This window comes from Botrytis porri (genome assembly GCF_014898465.1).
Source record: "Botrytis porri strain MUCL 3234 chromosome Unknown BPOR_002, whole genome shotgun sequence".
Classification (NCBI taxonomy): Eukaryota; Fungi; Ascomycota; class Leotiomycetes; order Helotiales; family Sclerotiniaceae; genus Botrytis; species Botrytis porri.
In genome coordinates, this window is record NW_024066076.1 from 2974335 (window position 1) to 2995100 (window position 20766).

General features: G+C 43.3%; 4 protein-coding genes across 4 annotated transcripts; 2 read left to right on the forward strand and 2 right to left on the reverse strand.

The window, feature by feature from the left end:
- Positions 1 to 2077: 2077 nt before the first annotated feature.
- Positions 2078 to 4645, forward strand: EAF01_001878 (uncharacterized protein; the record flags this gene model as incomplete). Its single annotated transcript, XM_038910128.1, has 1 exon — positions 2078 to 4645. One exon carries the CDS (start codon positions 2078 to 2080, stop codon positions 4643 to 4645), a length of 2568 nt encoding a protein of 855 aa, XP_038774940.1.
- A 2026-nt stretch (positions 4646 to 6671) lies between these two features.
- On the reverse strand, positions 6672 to 9312 carry EAF01_001879 (uncharacterized protein; the record flags this gene model as incomplete). Its single annotated transcript, XM_038910129.1, has 5 exons — positions 6672 to 7690; positions 8027 to 8049; positions 8211 to 8338; positions 8416 to 8696; positions 8886 to 9312. 5 exons carry the CDS (start codon positions 9310 to 9312, stop codon positions 6672 to 6674), a joined length of 1878 nt encoding a protein of 625 aa, XP_038774941.1.
- A 792-nt stretch (positions 9313 to 10104) lies between these two features.
- Positions 10105 to 11444, reverse strand: EAF01_001880 (uncharacterized protein). Its single transcript, XM_038910130.1, has 4 exons — positions 10994 to 11444; positions 10706 to 10913; positions 10466 to 10653; positions 10105 to 10403 (listed from the first exon to the last, which is right to left on the reverse strand). Exons 1-4 carry the CDS (start codon positions 11189 to 11191, stop codon positions 10386 to 10388), a joined length of 612 nt encoding a protein of 203 aa, XP_038774942.1. The 5' UTR covers positions 11192 to 11444; the 3' UTR covers positions 10105 to 10385.
- A 216-nt stretch (positions 11445 to 11660) lies between these two features.
- Positions 11661 to 13419, forward strand: EAF01_001881 (uncharacterized protein). The gene is made up of 5 exons (XM_038910131.1): positions 11661 to 11812; positions 12145 to 12356; positions 12427 to 12671; positions 12725 to 12790; positions 12840 to 13419. The coding sequence occupies exons 2-5, from the start codon at positions 12209 to 12211 to the stop codon at positions 12930 to 12932; spliced, it is 552 nt and encodes a 183-aa protein (XP_038774943.1). The 5' UTR covers positions 11661 to 11812; positions 12145 to 12208; the 3' UTR covers positions 12933 to 13419.
- The last annotated feature ends 7347 nt before the right edge of the window (positions 13420 to 20766 follow it).

The following is a 20766-nucleotide window of genomic DNA, read 5'->3' on the forward strand; positions in this document are numbered from 1 at the left end:
AGCAAATCCCCAAGATATAAACTCGCTTATGCACGGCTTGCATGAGTCGGTGTTGGCTCGTCAGGAACAATGAAGGTTTGGTGTTTGTATGGCCAGTGTGAAGTAACGGCATCAACTTCCCGGTAGCACTGGTTATTGAAATAGGTTGGGGTCCAGGTCCTGGATACAAGATATATATCCACTTCCTATTATCTCTCGTGATGAGACGTCGGTACAATCCAATGCGTTGATATAATCGGGAACTTGGGACTGATGCGATGGCTAGGTGTTAAGTGTTTCGTATGTGGGAAGGAACTAGGCTCTTAGCTCATGAACAACATGAACAAAGAATATTTATACGCAAAGACAATCGATGAGATATCACCGGTAGTGAGGTTGGATCAATAGGGGTAGCGAGGAGGACCTCACATGCATTCCCCCCCTTAATGTAGTATCGGCTTATGTGGGAAAGCAGCTTTTGAGGGGAAAAAGGGCTCTTCCATGTCATCTCTCTGCTTTAGTTTCAATATCACCACCAAAAGCTGCAAGCATATATGTTGGCTGCGGTACTTCTCAAGATATCACAGCACGATTTATAGGTTACATGAAATTGTCCGTTGCACAACCTTCAAGCCCATGGATATCCAAAATACAGAAACATATATTCTTCTCACAAAGGAACACGTCAGAGGGATTGTTCGCTTCACATCCGATAATGGTGGTTAATCGTACGAGCCTATCGACATACCTACTTCTAGATGCTATCACCTTCTCGCAGCTATTTGAAGTATGACTCGGCAAAAGGAAGAAATCTCCCGAGACTAATAAATTACCATCGGGCCCCATTCTTATTTTGAACCGCAAAAGCAGCAAATGTATCGGCTCCCAATACTACACTATCAACTAGCATTGTCCAATGATAACCCGTTAAGACTGAAGAGGGACCTTTGGGCCGAACAGCACCTACGGAGATGAAGGTCCAAAGTTTGATCGATCAACCCCAATATTCACTATATGATGAATAAACCATCATCACCTGGGGAGGACGACTGTTTCATTTACTGCTGAACCCCAAAAAGGAATCATTGTCATTATACAAAACATCTCAGAAACTGGTCTTATACTACTCGAGTAGAGCTCTCCCGGGTTTTTACAGAAAGACTCTCTGTTTTGGTAATCAGATGCTGCGTGGACTTAGGCTCAATTGAAAGCCTACCAGGCTCCAGGTAAGGTGTAGAAGTGGTGTAAGCGATAAAAATTCTTAAGAAGAGGAGGTAAATGGAATTAAAATATTCCAGCTTTTGTTTATTCCAAGGCTCAGGTAGCACTTCAAGAATCGATTTGTATTCAATATAGCTAAGCCATGTTGTGAGTTGAAATATCTGGAGTAGGGAATTGCCTGAAGATATATTTGAGTGTGATGAATAACAACGGATGCACTTCCCTACCTATTAAACTACCTAAGGCACGAGGTTGATGCAAGGCTGAGGCATGAACTTTAAAATTAAATAATCATCCGGTGAACACGGTACAATCATTCTCAGGTTGGCTGAACCTTCATGTACTAGTAAGGATAATCGGGGTTGCCGCGTGCAACAAACTTTGGGGAAGTTTTGTTACCACAGTTTTGGCTATCTTCGGATAATCATAGGTATTGCTGTCTGTATGGGTGGTGGGACCTCGAACTTCCAAGGTTGTGCTGCATTGTACTTATTCGAAGCTCATATTTTCATACACAAGAATAATCACAATCAACACAAAACACTATACATAACACAGCTTCAACTCGCCCCTTAAAGTCAACTGAACAACAGACCCACCTACCTATCATCTATTCTATATTCTCCAATCCCTGAAAGCTGTATCTCATTCTATCATAATCACAACCACAGTCACAATCGTCGCATGAGCTAATCAATCTTCCAATGCGTGAGTGAATGTCTTTTTCCAAGCCTCCCAGCTTAGAATGTTACTGATCAATTATACTGCTCGATAGCCACCCTATAGACGCCCTCTTTGATCTCGCGACAACGGATTAGACACGTCCTATTGATTCATCCTTCAATTGTACATATTGGCCATATTGGCCTGCGCCATCATGGTGGACTTTAACTCCTTAAACCCTCTCAAGGCCACTAAACGACACACACAATACTCAGGTATATCTGCCCAAGAGGAGCCGCCTCAAGAGCATGATAGTGAGAAGTATGGGCCACATGAAGATTCCGACGGCGAAGATTCGGACTATTCCTCCTATCCATCTTCGCCCTCCTCTTCGAGAGAGACATCAAATTCAAATCATTCCAATGCTCCGATATCACGAAAAAGACCAAATACCGCCACCCAGCGACCAGCCCCCCGAAGACTACCTCCCAAAGTTATGAGGTATCTATGTTTAGCCATGATATCTACAATAGTTATATTTATGTTAAGTTTAATTCGGATGAGCCATCTATCAACACAAAAGGTTCAAGATGGCCATGTAGTAGTACCGCCGCCTCCACTCTGGGAATCGTTTCCATTCTTATCGCGATACTATGGTGGAATAAGAACGTTGGTACCGCTTTCTGAAAACAAGCCAGAGTATCCTCGCGAAGAGGATGAGTTACCTCTGCAAAATCAGACCTCGATCGAGAAAATGGTTACACCTGTGCGCAGTATTCGGGCCAGTAAACCATTCCAGCCATATACCAACATGACATCCGGTGTCTTCAGTGACGATTATGCGCCTGTCCAGGAGTGTTTCCTCAATCGCGAGAATACTGTGCGTGCGCCAAGACTACAATATTACGAAGGCAGACCAAGCGGATTCCCGGATCATATTATGGGCTCTTATGAAGTTCTCGGTTTACCAGAAGATATTTGTTTCGAACGATATGGTAGATTAGGACCTTATGGATATGGATATGGCTTGCGATATGGGGGTACTGGAACAGGTCAACATGGAGAGATGGAGGGCTCTGATGCCGTCTGGGCAGACAACTCAAACGCCGAGAAGATGCATTCTGGGCAGGTTGACTACCGAAAGGTTGATTGGGCCGATGCTCAGAGGAGATGCCATCAAAGAAATGCGGCACGCTTTCAACCAATTGAACCAGTCATTAAAAAGCCCACTACCTTTTCAACCGTTACTGAGCAGCAAGATAGCCATCTACTCACCAGGGATGAATCAGTCGATCCCGTCCTCAATACTGCTTCTAGTGCTGTTGATACCACCTCGAAAGTAGTTGCAACGCCACCCAAAAAATACCTCCCGCGAACTGCCTTTGTCATTCGACTCTGGGACGAATATCAGTGGCGAGAAGAGGACATTATGGCGTTGAGAGCATTGATATCCGAGATTTCCATTGGTTCAGGTGGCCAATACGATGTTCATCTATTGGTTCAAGTCAAGGATCCTGCTGTACATCCTGTCTTCGCTGATGAAGAAACATATCAACAGCATTTGAAAGATTGTTTACCCGCAGAATTCGTCGGAATCGCCACATTCTGGGGCGAAACCCAAATGCTTATGCTTTACCAAGGCTTATTTGACACCTTCGCTCGAGGCCTACCGGTTCATGGATCTTATCGGGGACTTCAGATGGCAATGCAATGGTTTGCTCACAACCATCAAGAGTATGATTTCTTTTGGGAATGGGAGGTTGATATTCGATACACCGGACATTGGTATGACTTCCTATCAAAAATTGATTCCTGGACAAGGGAGCAACCCCGGAAAGGACTGTGGGAGCGCAATAGCAGATTTTATGTTCCGGAAGTTCATGGTTCATGGGAAGATTTCAAACAAATGGTCCGTGTACAAACCGAGATTGGAACTGAAAGCCCGAACAATATGTGGGCTGGCATAAATGGTCAAAAAAGTCAGAAAGGTGGACCAGTACGCAAAGGCGAAAAGCCAATTTGGGGACCCGAAAGACCTTCAAACATGGATGATTGGTTTGAAACTGAGAACGATCCTGTTCCTCCAACTAGCTACGACAAGGACAAGTACACTTGGGGTGTGGGTGAGGACGCTGACCTTATTGTCTTCAATCCGCTTTTTGATCCAGATGGAACTACCTGGCTTCTTGCAGAGGATGTTACAGGCTACAACCTCACTGGAGGTTTGCCACCTCGCCGGGCGACTATCATTGCAGCCTCTAGGATGTCTCGCAGACTCCTCAATACTATGCATCGTGAAACCACATTTATGAAGCATCATGCTTTTACGGAAATGTGGGCTCCAATGACAGCGTTGCACCACGGTTACAAAGCAGTCTCTGTCCCTCATCCACTCTTTGTCGATCGTGAATGGCCAACTGAATACCTTGCAAGCATTATGAACGGTGGGAGGAATGGTGCAACTGGTGGAGCGAGGACTTCTGTGTTTGGCGACCGTGAACATAACCTCCGAGGACTGACTTGGTTCTATAACACTGGATTCGCACCCAATCTGTGGCGAAGGTGGCTCGGCTTCAAGGTTGACAATGAGGGAGGTGAAGAATTCGAAACGACTGTTAATGAGGGCAGAAATGGGCAACATGTCAATGAAATTAGGGGCGGGGAAGGCCGAATGTGCTTACCGCCTATGTTATTGCATCCCGTGAAGAGTATAGAAATACCTGTGGAAGGACTGTCTCGCCTAAATGAGGAAGAGTTGCCAGAGAGCGACCCGACGGCTTGATTTGAACATATTGTCACACATAGGAGTACAAAACCTTGATCTTGCTCTATAATGTTTTCTTAAGAAACTCTCGAATGCCTCTCTATTCATTCTTTCATCCTTCTCTGCGACGGCTTACTTGGGATAAAAGCTTTGCTAGTATGCGTGGCGTTTGAGTGGCATGAGTATGGGTTTATGAACGAAAACGATTGCATCATTGATTTTTTAGTTCTTCGAGACGATAGATGCTAGGATTTGATATTTCTCTGGAGAGGAATATTGAGTCAAAGCGATGGATGGTCGTCAAACCAGGATACGGATTGGTAATTAGACGATGAGAGATATAGTGGTTTGAATCAAAGGAGAGGATTTGGTATAAATACCTCATAGCTCATAGGGATGAGTAAATAGCATGAGCGGACCCACATACAAAACTTCATAGAGTAGAATAAATAAATTCAGATGAATTACAACTTGTATCTTTACATCCAATCTAATACTCGTAATTAAAACAATTAACAATTATTTAATATTCGCAAAGCCCGCTAGGATTTATTCCTACTAAACTAGAAGCATAGTCTCAAAAACTAGGTAGGTACCTTGCACATCCATGTTATACAAACAAACCCACCTACCCACCCCCTCGCTTAACCCCAAATTTCAAAAACTCTGTAAAGAATTTTCGTCACCCACACCCAACTATATATTCACAGATTTTGGCGCAATTCACAACAATTAGAAATAGCCGCCCGGCTAGCTCAATCGGTAGAGCGTGTGACTCTTATTCATTGAGAGATGAAATGGTCAATCACAAGGTTGGGGGTTCGACCCCCCCGTTGGGCTCAATTCCCTTCGTGTTGGATTTTTTTGGATTTTGGGGGGGATTTTTGGAGCATTTTTTTGGAGCGGGAGGGAGAGGGGGAACCTGGGTAATCTTGGGGGAGTTTTAGGGATTGGGGTGAGGGTGAAGGGGAAGGGGAATTTGCTGCTGGGGTTTTTTTTGGGGGGGAGGGAGGGGGAGAAGATTTTGGTACTAGTTTTATTTTGGAGGAGTGGGGAGGGGGAGGAATCTTAGGGTGCGGGGTTGGCTTTGATGGTTGTGTAGGGAGGTAGATATATATATTATAGATATTGTGTATGCATTTCCTTTTGCTTTTGCTTTTGCTTTTGCTTTTGCTTTCTTACATTGATAGGTAGGCGATCGGGCGGGCCGAAGGTGGTGGATATCGATGAGATGCATGTGTGACCCAGTATATAGATTCTAGAATAGCTATCAAAGCAGTACATTTTCAATCTCTCCAAGTCAGATATCGATAGTCATAAATTGATTCCTGACTGTACATACATACATATAGAATATTCAAATGATATATAAAGTATATACAAGGTCATTAAAGAGTGGTTGGGCGGTATGGTATGCGTTTGGATTAAAGACGAGTGGATACTAGCTACTGTATCTTGAAATTGTCGATTTGTGATGTGTAGTGTGATGTGTAGTTTGTGGTATGGTATGGAAGAGCTACTCGGTATATAATGTATAGTCTTTGGGAATATTAGATCTTTTAGGTTGGGAATGGTAAAACTATTGGAGACACTGAGTATAATCTGCGGTCCAAAAATTGTCACTGAACTCAGGGGGCTGTTAAGTTTAATTAGAGGTGCTCGCTACGCTACATATAGACAACACATAAATCACATATCACTCTGCAAAGTTCACTTTTATGTTGGATCATCCTTTCGAAGTTACAAAACATATATTATTCCCTTACTCGTAAAGATGGTTATCGTCAGTACTCGTGAAAGGTTTCGTATGTTTGTATGTAAATTTATATGGAGTATCCGTTATGTTCATATCCTTATTCTCCCTTTGATTCTCATTTCATCCATATCTCATATCTCATATGTAACGACCTCTTTTCCAAACCATCATGCATCTACATTTCAACCCAACCGTATATCTGAAAGAACTCCCCTCCCTAGAAGAAACGCCCCAGCGCTATGTATTAATTAAAAAGTAGTATGTGTTAACTACCTCATTTCCAAACCACTAAGCTGCACCAGCTCCGTGTTCAATCTTCTTCCCTTTTACACTCTTCCATTCCACAAAACATGCACAAAACGTCGCAATAGCACCAACCGCAATTGCCAAAACAAATGATTCATCCAACGCTTTACAATACGCGACTAATACACCCACCAAATCAGCAGGACTAATGAGCTCGCGAAGATGTGTTGCGCCAGCAGCGTAGATGATGGCTGGATCAACTTCAGGGGCATATTGAGGGACATATTTGACAAGTCCGTTACTAAACACATTTTGCGCAATGGAAATAGAGATGGCTCCGCCGAGGGAATTGAAGAAAATAGCAATGGCGTTTCCACTAGGCATATCTTTTGCGTTAAGAACGACTTGAACGGCAATGAATGGAATTTGTACTCCCATGCCTGCACCAATACCGCAGATTAATTGGTAGCCTACCCATTTTCCAACACTGGAGCCTACTTGAAGCGTGTACATGAGTCCGGCGCCAATTGTGAAGACTGCGCCGGCAAAAATCATGAAAGGTTTGTAGAAGCCAAGGATAGTGATACCAGCGCCGGCAAAAATAGATGAGACAATAACGGAGCCGAGATATGGAATCGTACAAATACCGGAGGCTTCTGCGCTGGTGCCCTTCACAGCTTGGAAGTAGAAAGGAAGGTAATAGATATGTGTGTAAAGACCCATTGACATAAAACAAGAGAATAGGCAGGCACTAAGAACAGTTCGCTGGCTGAAAATCCTAGGAGGAATAGTAGCTCGTTCGCCGCGAAGAAATTGTTGGGCAATGAATACAATGATCAAAAGACCAAATCCGAGTAAACAACCCCAAACTTTCGAATTACTCCAAGGGTATTTTGACCCGCCCCATTGTAAGGCTAACAATAGACTGATGATCGCCCCCATGAGGAAAGTAGCTCCAAGGAGATCAATTTCCAGAATCCTCTGCTTAACGGTCATGCCGGATATTTTTCTTGGAGGAGGTTTGAAGAACAATGCTACGGCACCAATAGCAATTCCGCCAACTAAAATATCGGGGTTAGTAATTTTTCAACCAAAGTCAGTTTTTGGTTGTAATCGAGGAGTTCCATCTTATCGGAAAGTCAAGAGAATCAGGCCCCCAGTAGTCCGACTGCAGTCCGTCGGCAAAAGCCTTCAATTTTTCATTCAAGTAACTGAAGAAAACAGATTGAAATACTGAATTCGCTGTCAATACTATACTACTCCCAGAAATTGAGAACAGATTCAGAATGCTAGCCGAGACTATTAGAGACCTGGAGGATAGGCGTCGTGGCGTTGTGGAATAGGGGACCAGAAGTACAACAGTGAAGGTCCGAATTCAAATAACCGAACACACTTACATGGAAGATTTATCCAAAAACACCTGCACAAATTGACGAGTCAGTAATTACTTATAGTCTTCTTAAAACCTTTTTGTATGAGTGGCAAAAGATGTTGGAGACAACATAGAAGAGGCAAAAGCCGAAATTGGAGACTGATGTTTGGAATCAAAGAGTGCGAAAACAAGGAATTGAATGTGCTTACCATCGCCATGAAGCTTTGTCGGTCAAAGCACCACCAAGAAGGGGACCAACGACACTAGAAATGCCAAACATCGACGATAACATAGCAATATACAATGGTCTTTTAATCAAAGGCACAGTGAACCCAATCTAGATAGAGTTAGTTGAGGTGTACCTTCCACGAAAAAGATCAATAATAGACTCCAATGAAATTAAAGATAGCTTACTATTGTCATGCCACCAGAAAATAGTGCTGAAGCCCCTGCGCCGGCAACCGCTCTCCCTACAATAAGCATGACTGAATTTCTTGCAGCAGCACAGATGATAGATCCGACTTCGAAGAGGACAAGGGCAAAGAGATAAGTCCATTTAATGTCAAAGTAGGTGTATATACGTCCAAATGATGGTTGAAGGGCGGTTGTTGTTAGCAAGTAAGAGGATCCATACCATCCGACATCGTCCAGAGAGTTGAAGACTGAGGTTATTTTGGGAATAGCAGTGGCGATGACTAGAGATGGTCAGTATGGTACTTGAGCCATCCTTTGAATGAAGCAAATGAATAGAAAGTTCATGCTGATAAAGCCGAGGGGAAATAGAGCAGGTTCACCGGTAAAGGAAACCACTGAGTATCGAACAGTATTGATACCAGAGTGTCGATGTCCCACACCAGGAAGGCCGTATCGAATTTGAAACTTACTAGTATTATCCAGCGCTACAGTAAACGTAGCCATGCAAAGACCAAAAGTCAAGAGTGCCAGTGGGACACCAGAGATGTAATGGTTCTCATCTTCTTCCTCTCTATTTGATTCTTCTGTTCCCTCTACAACTTCCCCTTTCTCCCCATCGTGCTCTATGGGTGCACCGATTCCCGAGGACGCATTTCCATGAAAGTCTTTCTCCGGGTCTCGAAATTCACATGGATGATGTTTAAGAGATGTAGCAGCTGCATCGGCCTTCTCACTATCCTCACATACGACGCCAACACCACCAATAGTAGGTGCTACATCAGGTAATGGAGATGCTGATTTATGTTCACCATGATCATTTGAATGGTTGGTATGGTTGGTAGTTCCCAGTGTTGGCGCAGTAGGTTGAGCGGGTTGTTCCGTCTGTTTGTCCGGCATGATTGGGGATGTGGACCCTGGATCTCGTGTTTACCCCAGAAACCGATTGCGACTTTGATTTTATTATGGATCTTGTCAAGATGCTTGATTTGACATTTGATATTAGATCCAAAAGCTTCCAGAAATAGTACGAAAGTGATACAAAAATGATCGTAAAGAAGAGGAGGGTTCGGTGGCGGTTTATCAAGTATTGAATATGACGAACGAGATATAAAAATATCAAGAGAAAATTCCCCAAAGTATGAGCAAAATACATATCTTCCACTTATTAGTTGGATAACCTACACTCACCATGTCAATTGATCCAATTCCTGCTCATCGGCTCATTAGCTTTCCGGAGAAAAGATGCCTTTTAGGATAAGAGCTGACAGGGTCGGTTACAAACAGCCAATTGATGTACATATTTTGAGTGAATCTCAAGCTATTCTCGACCATCCCTTACAGTGCAGCAGTGCACACGCACAGTCTAGCCATTGCGATCGAACCATGGATGTTGGCTCTGTTACTTCAGCTTAAGGGGAAGTCTCCATCCACAAGGACTCAAAAGAGACTGAAACCACAACACAAAGATGCTGCCGAAGCTTTACCAAATTGCTTGGCGTCGCGTTGTAAGATGCAAATCATGGGGAAGGGTTGCGGCGTGGGTAAGTAGAACACACGAGTACGAATCCGAATCCTTTCTGGGTCAAATCTGCACGAATGATACCAGGGACAAATAGCTTTACAATTTAGCCGGTAGGGTTTTGAGTTGGGACGATCATTAGTTGATATTCCACGAGATTCAGCAATGGTTCATCTGGTACTATGGGTGATTTCGATGTGATATCCTGGGTAAAAGAGTTTCCATTTCCTGCTCTATGAGATTGTCTCGATATGAAGAAGAGTTTGAATGTCAGTAAAGGGGTATGCTACCCAGTACCTCATAACAACGCGCGAGAGATGTAGAAAGCGTCAGTCGGAAATTCGAATCGAATACCGTTAATACATAGCTGTTCCAATTTCCCAAAATTACGCTCCATCGATTGCAGAAGTTATGCCGAACTGGTTGAACGAAACATGCTTGATGCGCACTTTTAAAGAACGCGTTTGACCTACGCAAGTCAATCAGCTACCGGCTCAAAACGCCGTAGCGTTCGGTACTGTGGCTCTTTACCTCGAAGAATCGTTTCAACCACCAAACCTGGAAGATACCTTCGCCAACCAAGACTGCCATCTGGAAGATACTCCACCACTTGACCCTGCCGTTTGTGCTTTCTGCTGTGTTACGATGGGTTCTCTCGCGCAAAACAATGTATGATTGTTCGTCCTTCACTCGCGCAAGGAGGTCAGACAATTGTCGAACTATATCTATTGTAAGCTTCCAATGTTTGGAGAGTAAAGTATGTTCAGCTACCTTCTGAATCTAAGGGATCGGATGGAGCTTCTGCCTCTGGTACATAGACGATGCCGTGAACATTGAAAGATACATCCTTGCTAGATGCCGACCAATGCTCGTTGCTGAAGCAGTATAAGTATTTGCCGTCATGGTTGGCAGTAAATGAGTGATCTCCATTAGACACAGCTCTTTCGTGTGCCTCATAACCGTTGGCGGGGTTTTGGATCTACATTTCAAATCCAGTTAGTCCCAGAGCCTTTCCAGAAATACGCCAACATGTTCCAACATGACTCCAGCCTCACTCACCCAAAAGTCGATGTCCAAGTTGCCAGCACTGCCAAATTCCCTATCGCCAACTTGGAATGTAACCGTCATTTTATCATCTTTATGAAGTTGTTCGTGAAAGCACTCTCTGCCATGAGCTGCGAGTTGAATATTGTGAGCAACAGCAGCTCCAAAGAGACTGCCAATTGTCAAAAGGGCTGCGGGGGTTGAGAATCGCATGTTGATTGTGTGATTAAATAAGGTGGTTTGGTGAAGTTGGAAGAAGATTCGTCGTGTAAACAGGGAGATGAGTCTCGAGTAAGGTAACTGCTTGACGAGAGAGAAGGAGAGTAGGGTGCGAATAATTCACCAGATCTGGTTGTACTGATGAAGTAATGAAATGTAACTGATTCACAATCAAAAAGTCGTGAGATTGATGGATTGATTGATGGATTGATTGATGGATTGATTGCTTGATTGATTGCTCCGTGTTATTCTCCCTCGTTCACAAGTCGACCATCAATTGATATCAATGTCAATATCGCCAGCTCCCTTTTCTCAAATCCAAATTATTGCCAGATCGTTCAATCGATAAAAGCACCGCAGCCTTAAAAATCTGGAACCACAAACCTATCTATTTGGGACTCTGATAGGCTAGAGTAATCACTTTAGCGTCAAATTTCCGAAAGAACAGAGAATCACCGCCCGCCCGCTGTCCTTCTAAAGTTCTCACAGTCTCACTCACACCTTCCCAAGCACATCCACCCCATCTTTTTGTTCAATCCAAAAACCATCTCGCTAATAACTTCAATTCCATCTCCACTCGGTCATCTATTGATCTCATTAATCAAAGGGAAATTGGTAAGTACGCTGTTATGCTATTCCATTTATATCTTCATCTGTCCAGAGACCCTTCTTGGTAGCCCCTTGAAAGTGTGGCAAGTCTTCTGCAACGGCGGCGCAGCGCGTGCCCATTCACCGATACACTCCAATCCCGGAAAGAACTTGCTTCTAGAAAAGATGCCCAAGTACGCAGGTGTCCTTTGTCCAGAACGGCAGCCTATTCTATATTCGATCAAGGATCTCACACCGACAAGTGGCTCCACCAAGAAACTGTCCTTTTAATTCATGGTCATATAAACAAGTTGCATCTATCGCGCAGTCAGTCGCTAATATCTGTGCTTCCCGATTAGAATCATTTTCCAAGAAAACACCAAACCCACATCCACCCTCATACACGATTGTTAAGCCGCAATCATGGGTTTGACATTCTCGAAGTTATTTGATCGTCTCTGGGGAAAGAAGGAGATGAGAATCTTGATGGTCGGTTTGGATGCTGCTGGTAAAACTACAATTCTGTATAAGCTCAAGCTTGGTGAAATTGTCACAACTATCCCAACCATCGGTATGTATCTCTTCATCGATTCTCTTATCATCAGCAAACCGAGAGCTCATCATTAACTTTTATCTTGCAGGTTTCAACGTCGAGACTGTCGAGTACAAGAATATTCAATTTACCGTGTGGGATGTTGGTGGACAAGATAAGATCAGACCTCTGTGGAGACATTACTTTCAAAACACCCAGGGTATCATTTTCGTTGTAGACAGCAACGATCGTGATCGTGTGGTCGAGGCTCGTGAGGAATTGCAGAGAATGTTGAACGAGGACGAGCTTAGAGATGCCATCCTTTTGGTCTTTGCCAACAAACAAGATTTGCCAGTCAGTATATTGAGATTCGACATATGGAAACGATGACTAATCTATGTCTTTAGAACGCCATGAACGCTGCAGAAATCACAGATAAATTGGGTCTCCACAGCTTGAGACAACGCGCCTGGGTATGTATATCAAGTAGCTACAATCGATTTACCGCTAACAACTTTCTAGTACATTCAATCTACTTGCGCTACATCTGGAGACGGTCTTTACGAAGGATTGGAATGGCTCGCAACGACTCTCCGCAAGACTGGTCACAACTAAGTACAACATCGATCCTCAACCTTTATACCACGATTGTGTTTGCAAGATACTACAAAACCAATCAAAACGTTCATATCTCCACCGCTCCTCTAAATTGGTCATTGGTGCATCTCTCAAACTTATTCTTGTGTCTTCAGCGGTCCACATCAATGAGAGGCGCAAGGGTGGTAAATGTATGATGATTTAAGCTCTTACGTCCTCTTATGGCTAGGAATCTCGTTTCAGCTATGATTCCACGGGGCTTCCTCTTTGTCTTTTTTTGCGTGCGTTTTTCGGTGTCATCCATCTTCTACGTTCTGTTTCTTGCCATCTCCTGTGTGCAGCATGGTATACAAAAAGCAGAAGTTAGATGGAAGATCAAGGTAGTCTAGTCCGGAATTGATCTCACATTAGAAAATAATTTTTGATAATATCTGATGTTACAAATGCCATTTGCATATAGTTTAGTAAACCTTGACGTGTATGATTTTGATCTGTGGAATGATTTCAATATGAAGTGAGTGTGATTCCGAGTCAGTCAAGTTGAAGATTTTGTATGAGATTTTTCCTTGGAAATCTGGATTTGTATGGTTGATATCTGAGGGTCGAATGGTATTCAGAAGGCGTTCGAATAGTAAAAGGGCCCAAGCAAGTTCCTTGGTAGTAGCACGTTGTTGAACGCCACGATTCGTTGGGGAATGTGGGAGTGGAAGACACGACTCGGGTAATTGAGAATTTGGTGTCGTGAGATTAGTTTCACATGTTATGATGCGGCTCTGGAAGATTTTGGAGTGGACGGTGCTTGAGTTCTTGGTACTTGCGATGTTTGGTTTTTGGATCGGGAAGCGAAGGGAAATACTTGTAAGTTAGGAGGTGGTGTTTGGATAGAACTTGGAATTCGGAACTTGGAACTTTGGATGGGGGTTTGGAGTGTTGGGTTGGAGAGGTGATGGGGTGGGTAGGTAGGTGGATGAATATCTATGTCTGTTTGTGTTTGTTAGTATTCCTATTCCTACTCTTCTTCTTCTTCTTCTACCTTTCTTGTTGTTGTCATTGCCATTATATGTGTAAGTGTAGATGTGAAATTATAGAAGTAAGAAGCGTGGATAAATATAATAGGGATATTGACATTGATATTGATATTGGTATTGACGTGTATGCTGTTGTCTTGTAGTGGGTGGTAGGTGGTACTGTACTCTAGTGTAATGTGTTGTAGTGTAGTGGTACTATCTGATTGTTTATTTTTGTGGATTGTAGGGGGTGAGTAGGTAGAAAGGTAGTAGATAGTTAGGTAGGAGGTAAGAGGTAGATAGCTAGATGGGTAGACGGGTAAATGTTGTGGGTGTTGTTTATTTGTTTCTCCTACCTACCTAAGTGAGCACAGTCAGTATAAGATATGAGATGCGAGAAGTAAGAAGGGAGGTCTCTAAGTGACTCTATCCTTGGGCTGTGATGTACTCGTAGTGTAGTCAATAAGTATTTACAATTAAAAGAGAGGCATTAATACAGATTCGCTCTTGTTGGATATACATATATATATATACCTACTTCTAGTAATAATTGTCTTTGACACATGTTAGAGTGCTCAGTTAAAGATCCTTATACATCTATCTAAATAAATTCATCTGCAACAAGGAAATAGCAATGAATGATTGTAATTGTAATTGTGATGTTAGTACTAACTAATATAGATATACCTAGTAGATATAGTAAGTAAATCAAACGAGATCAACCTCTCCAGATTCATCAACTACCTATGCTATATATCCAGATCAATAACACAAGGACTATCTACCTAGTATCTCGCTATTTGTATCGGTATTGATACTAATACTGACATTAATACTTATGCTAACCCTAGTGCTCAGAAAGGGAAATTCGAGTTCACCATGCTACCCTAGGTATATACCTATTATCTACCCCTTTATCCCTCTTATCCCTCTTATTCCACATCCCCTCAAAATACACTACTAGGTAGAATACATCTCAGATTTCAAATTTCAACCGATCACATCCCCTCATTCACCCCCTCAGTTCCCTCCTATTGATACCATCTTCATGATCCACAATCACAACTAGGCTGTCACGATATACACGTGATCGCGTCCGATCAGGCTAGCACAGCACTAAGCTTCGAGCCGATCGCATATATAACTTCGTAGCACACTCTCTTTAACTCTGTAGCTTTTAATTCTAAGATTAATTTCTAAACACTTGTTAGATTTATCACATTATTAAAAACTTTTTTAAATAAAAAATGAAATAACATTTACATATACTTATAAATAAAGCTTTTATATATATGTTACGGGAGCTGCCTCTAGGGTCACGTGGAAGTGTCTAGAGATCTCTCGAGGTGGTTTAGACTAGACTTCAAGTAGGAATTCAATAAGGTTGTAACTGGTTGCAATTCTCGTAACTATAGTAATGAAACTAATGATTGTTCTTGAGCACGAAGCTCTATATTGTAATGAAACCCATTCCCTTATATAGATCTTCGTCCTACTTGGACAGCTGGGACAGCCGGGCGCTCCTGGAGCGCTGTCGTTCCTGAGCTGTCCATCACGGGACACTAATCCCGTGACTCTTGGTGTCCTAGCTTATTCTTTTGTCCTGGGGCTAATCCCCTGGGACATTACTAATCCTAGTGAAGCCTTCTTGCTTACTGTGTTCTGTCTTTCCTAGGACCTATTGTCCTGGGAACTATGTCCTATGTTTCTAGGGTATCCTATGACTAATACTATATACGTGCCTGAGGCTCTCCTGGGTGCCTAGCGTCCCCCGGTATACTGCAGCTGAATCACCGAGGCTTATAGTACCATTATAGCCTATACGTTGGTGATTCTACAGCCTGTTACTAATCCGTTGTAACACTATCCCCTTCTTAGCCTAGCGCTTGTCCCAAGCGTTTATATTAGTACGTCTTCCCTTTCGCCTACTTAATGATTGTGGTGCTTCTTTTCTTCTTCATTATGCCTCCCCTGAATACTGACAAAAGAAAAGAACAAATCCGTCTTGCTCGTCTTGTTGAACAGAAAGGTTTCGAAATGCCCTCATGTTCGTTGTGCGAACGTACTGGTCGCAAATGTATTGTTTCGTCCTCTGATTCATCGCGGTGCAGTGAATGCATTCGTAGTAGCAAGAAATGCGACGTCCAAGGTCCGTCTGAGAGTGACTGGGAGAGTTTATCCCGACAGAAGGAGAGATTGGATCAAGAAGAGGAAGAGGCTATGGCTAAAATTTTACGGTTGCGGAAACAGAAGCGTTTCCTGTTGAAGCGTGAATCCGAAATGCTTCGTCGTGGTTTGCGGACTCTCGATGAGTTAGTGGAGGAAGAAGAGAAGGAAAAATTGGAAAAGGAGCGTGTGGAAAAGGAAACCGCCGATGCCGCTGCGCTCGTTCCTAATGGTTCCCCTTCCTTCGACTTCTTCGATTCTTCGTTGCCTCCGTTGTCTGATGCCGAGCTCGAGGCTTTATTGGCAGATGTGGGTACTTCAGGTGGAATGCCTGTAGTTTCTCAGGGCAGCTGAGATCCTCCTTGAGTTCCCATGTGTTTTCTGAGTGTGGGTAATCCAACCATTTGATCAAATACTTGACCTTGCCTCTGACATATTTGCAATCTAGTATTGTTTCAACGTCGTATATGGCTTCTGGGTTAACTGGTTCGATTTCTGTAAATGGCGCATTAGGCGCTCCTGGTGGTGCTGGTTCGAGCAAGGATATGTGGAATACTGGGTGAATATTCATCGTGTCTGGTAATTTTAATTGATAATTAACTGTTCCTATTACCTTATCAATCTTGAATGGTCCTAGTTTCCTGTGGTCGAGTTTATTGCTTGGTCTTTTGGTTTTGATGTTTCTTCGTAGCAAATAAACTTTATCCCCCTCTTTAAGCGTAGGTTCCATACTACGTTTCGTATTGTAGTAGGTTGCTGTTCTGGAAGAAATAAATCTTAGGTCAAGAGCGAGTTGCTCTTGCAAATCCTTTAATTGTTCGACTTGTATTATTGCTGATTCGGCATTAACTTCTTGTGGCATCGGTGTTTGGTATGCTTTAGGATTAAACCCAAAGTTAGCGCGTGCTGGTGTTATCTTTGTGGTTTCCGTTTCCGATGTGTTATATGCGAACTGTGCCATAGGTAATAGTTCTACCCAATTGTTTTGTCGATAATTTACATAGCATCTAAGATATGCTTCCATTGTTTGATTGGTCCTCTCTGTTTGACCATCTGTCTGTGGGTGGAAGGCTGTCGATAGCTTTCTCTTAACACCCATAAGTGCTAATAAGGTAGCCCAGAATTTCGAGGTAAAGAGCTTGTCTCGGTCCGAGATTATCTCATCTGGTACTCCATGTATGCTTACTATGATCCTAAGAAACACGTATGCTAGCTGTTCAGCGTCCCATGTTTCTTTGAATGGTATCATATATGCAAATTTGGTTAGCCTGTCTACTACATTGAGTATCGCGTCGTATTCGACTCCTGTAGTAGGATCTTTTGAGAGTGGTAGTTTAACCACAAAGTCCCATGTGATGGACTTCCATGGCTGAGAAGGCATGTCTGGGGTCTGGAGCTGACCATACGGAGCATGTCGTGATGACTTGTTTCGTATGCAGGTGTCGCAACTTCCAACAACTTCTTCAACTATCGTTCTCATTCGCGGGAAATAACTGATTTCCCGGATTCTTGCAAACGTCCTTGCAATTCCTTGATGTCCATGTGCCGGCAACCCATGTTGTTCCGTCACAAATTCCTTGGTCATTTGACTCGGAATGTATACTTTCCCATGAAAGTATATGGTTTCGTTTTCTATTGTGAATCCTGGTTCTATTGCCTTGCGTATGCGTATAGCTGTAGCATCCTTGTCGTAATGTGATTGGATTTGGTTTCTGAGATGGTTGTCTTCCAATATATGAGTAGCTGCAAGCTGTGGTGCATTGTAAACCAGTGATTCGCCTTCTTTCTTGAATATTGCGTATGATTCGTACGACTTATTTTCTTGGTATTCTGGTTTTCGGCTAAGAGCGTCGGCTCTAGCGTTTTCTGATCCTTTAACATATGAAATCTTGAAATTGTAATTGGCCATGGTCTCCGACCATCTGACCTGTCGTCTGTTTAACTGCTTCGTTGTGGTGAAGTAAACCAAGTTCTTATGATCTGTGTACACTTGTACTGGGTATTTCGATCCTTCCAAATAAACTCGCCATTCTCTAAATGCATCGACTATTGCCAGTAATTCTTTGTCGTATATTTCGTAATTCAATTCGGCTGGTGATAGTTTTCGAGAGTAGAATGCGATTGGTTGTCATTTCTCATTCTGGCCTGGTTGGCTCAAAACTGCGCCTATAGCGAAATCTGAGGAATCCGTTTCCACTATGATTGGCTTCTCAGGGTCGAAGGTTAACAGTATTGGCTCTTTCGCTACTGCTTGTTTGAGTGTATCGAATGACTCCTGCGCCTTGGTGGTCCATTCGAAACTTCCTTGATCCTTCTTGGTTAGGTTGGTTAAGGATGTTGTAATCCCTGAATATCCTCTAATAAACCTTCGGTAAAAGTTGACAAATCCTAGAAAGGACTGTAATTCTTTAACTGTATTTGGCTGCTTCCATTCAAGCACTGCCTTGACCTTATCTTTGCTCATCTTGAGCCCTTGGCTTGATACGGTGAATCCTAGGAACTCCGTTTCCGTAACATGGAATTCACATTTGCTTGGTTTACATAGCAAATCGGCTTTGGCTAAACTTTCAAGAATGTTGCTGACATCTTTGATGTGTTGGACCTCGTTGTTTGAGTATACTAGGATGTCGTCCAAGTAGCATATACAACAGGTGTCCAAGTATTGCGACAGTACATTGTTCATAAGTCTCATGAAAGTAGCTGGTGCGTTAGTTAGCCCGAAGGGCATAACTTGATATTCGTATAGCCCGTATCTTGTCTTAAAAGCGGTTTTCCATTCTTCGCCTTCCTTCATTCTAATCAAGTGGTACCCGTTTCGTAGGTCCATCTTGGTAAATATTGTTGCTCCGCCTAATCGATCTCTTAATTCCGTAGCTAATGGAAGTGGATATCGATCTTTCTTTGTAAGCGTGTTGAGCTTTCTATAGTCCACAACTAGTCTCTTAGTACCATCTTTCTTAGGTACCCACATAGTTGGACTTGCCACTTGGGACGTGGATTCTCTGATCCATCCCTTGGCCAAATTGTCGTCGATATATTCTTTGAGCGTCTTTAGCTCATCGGCTGACATTGAATAAATTGGGGTGTGCACAGGCATCTTGCCTTCCTCCAATATTATCTCATGATCCCATGGCTTGTGGTCTGGCAAAGCCTCATGGATCCCTGGTTCCTTGAACACATGTTCGTATTTCTTGTACTGTTCTGGTATCATAGGCTCTTCTGCCTTGATTGCGATTTCCTGCCGTGTCGTTGGCTTCTGCATTTGTAGAGGAGGTGTACTGGCCTTCGCTCTTAATGGAGGACCCTGGACTGGGTGTCCTACGTCACCGAAGTTGTTCGCGTTCAACTCCCCTTGGCGCGTGTTACGTCTCGCGGACGCCTCTAGCGTGTCTCCTTGACCGCATTTGCACTGATCAAAGGTCACTGTCTCTTGTGACCAATCTATCCTAGGATTGTGTGCCTTCAACCATGGCATTCCTAGGATGATTTGTTGTTGGCCCAATGGCACAACATCAAGCTGTATAACCTCTGAATGTTGGTTTATGTTCATTTGTACTGGTCGTGTCTCCTGTGAAACGTTCCCGTCAGATCCTGCTAGTTGTCCGTCAACTAACTGCAATTGGTAGGGTTTTTGTTTCTTCTGGAGTGGAACTCCCAAGTACTTTGCAGCTTCTGGTGCAATAAAGTTTCCTGTAGCCCCTGAATCTATCATGGCTTGCTGTATTTGTCCGTTTATTTTGACCTTGCAGTATATCTGTCCTGCTTGTCCTGTAGCATTCAATTGCTGGGTAACTTGTTTTTTGTCTGTTTCGTTGGATTGTTGGTTTCTTGTCTTTCTTTTCTTGGGGAACCATCCGGTTGCTTCTTTATCTGATCGATGGATTCCGCAGAATTCATCATAGCAAGCAGTCCAGCTCATCATCGCGTGATCTGCTGGTATCTCTTCCTTAATACATTCTTCCGTTACCGACGGTGATGGGGTTCGGTAGTACTCCTGTTCCCACAAGTCTACTGCATTCATACCCTCTTGGTTTCGCGGTAACTCATCCAATAATTTCCGGAATTCTTCACTGGTGAAGGTCTCAGTTTCTTCGGTCTTAGCTGGATGTTCCTGGGATACAAAGGTAGCGTTAAGTTGGCCTTTGCCGAACTTGGGTTTGAAGTTGCCTTTCTTTCCTCCTGTCTTCTTACTTCGGCAATCCGCTGCCCGGTGCCCTGCTTTTCCACATTCAAAGCATAAGTTGTTTTCTCGCCTTCGTCTTTTCTCTGGATCATCATTCCCGTTCCTGTGGTGCGTGGCGTCTAGTTCCATGGGGTCCCCGTAACTCTGTGTACTGTAACGTGGTCTACCCTCATTCTTGCGGTAGCGCCCTTGCCTATGATTTGTCTGAGGCTTGTATGATCGTTGGGTTTGTTTGTACCTGTATAGGCGGTCATCGGCATCGATGGAGCTTTTGATTAGTCCGTTCAAGTCATCGTCCTCCCCTTCCCTATCAAGTTCCAAACGTACTTCTGGTTTGAGTCCTTTACGGTAATGACTCATGATGGCGACCTTGTCCCATTTAGTTGTCCCCGCATATCTTCGAAATTCCGTAGCATACTTCAATGCTGATCCTGTCTGCTTGAGGTTGAAGATCTTATCTTCCGCTACCTCTAGCTCATTGGAGTTCCCGAAGATT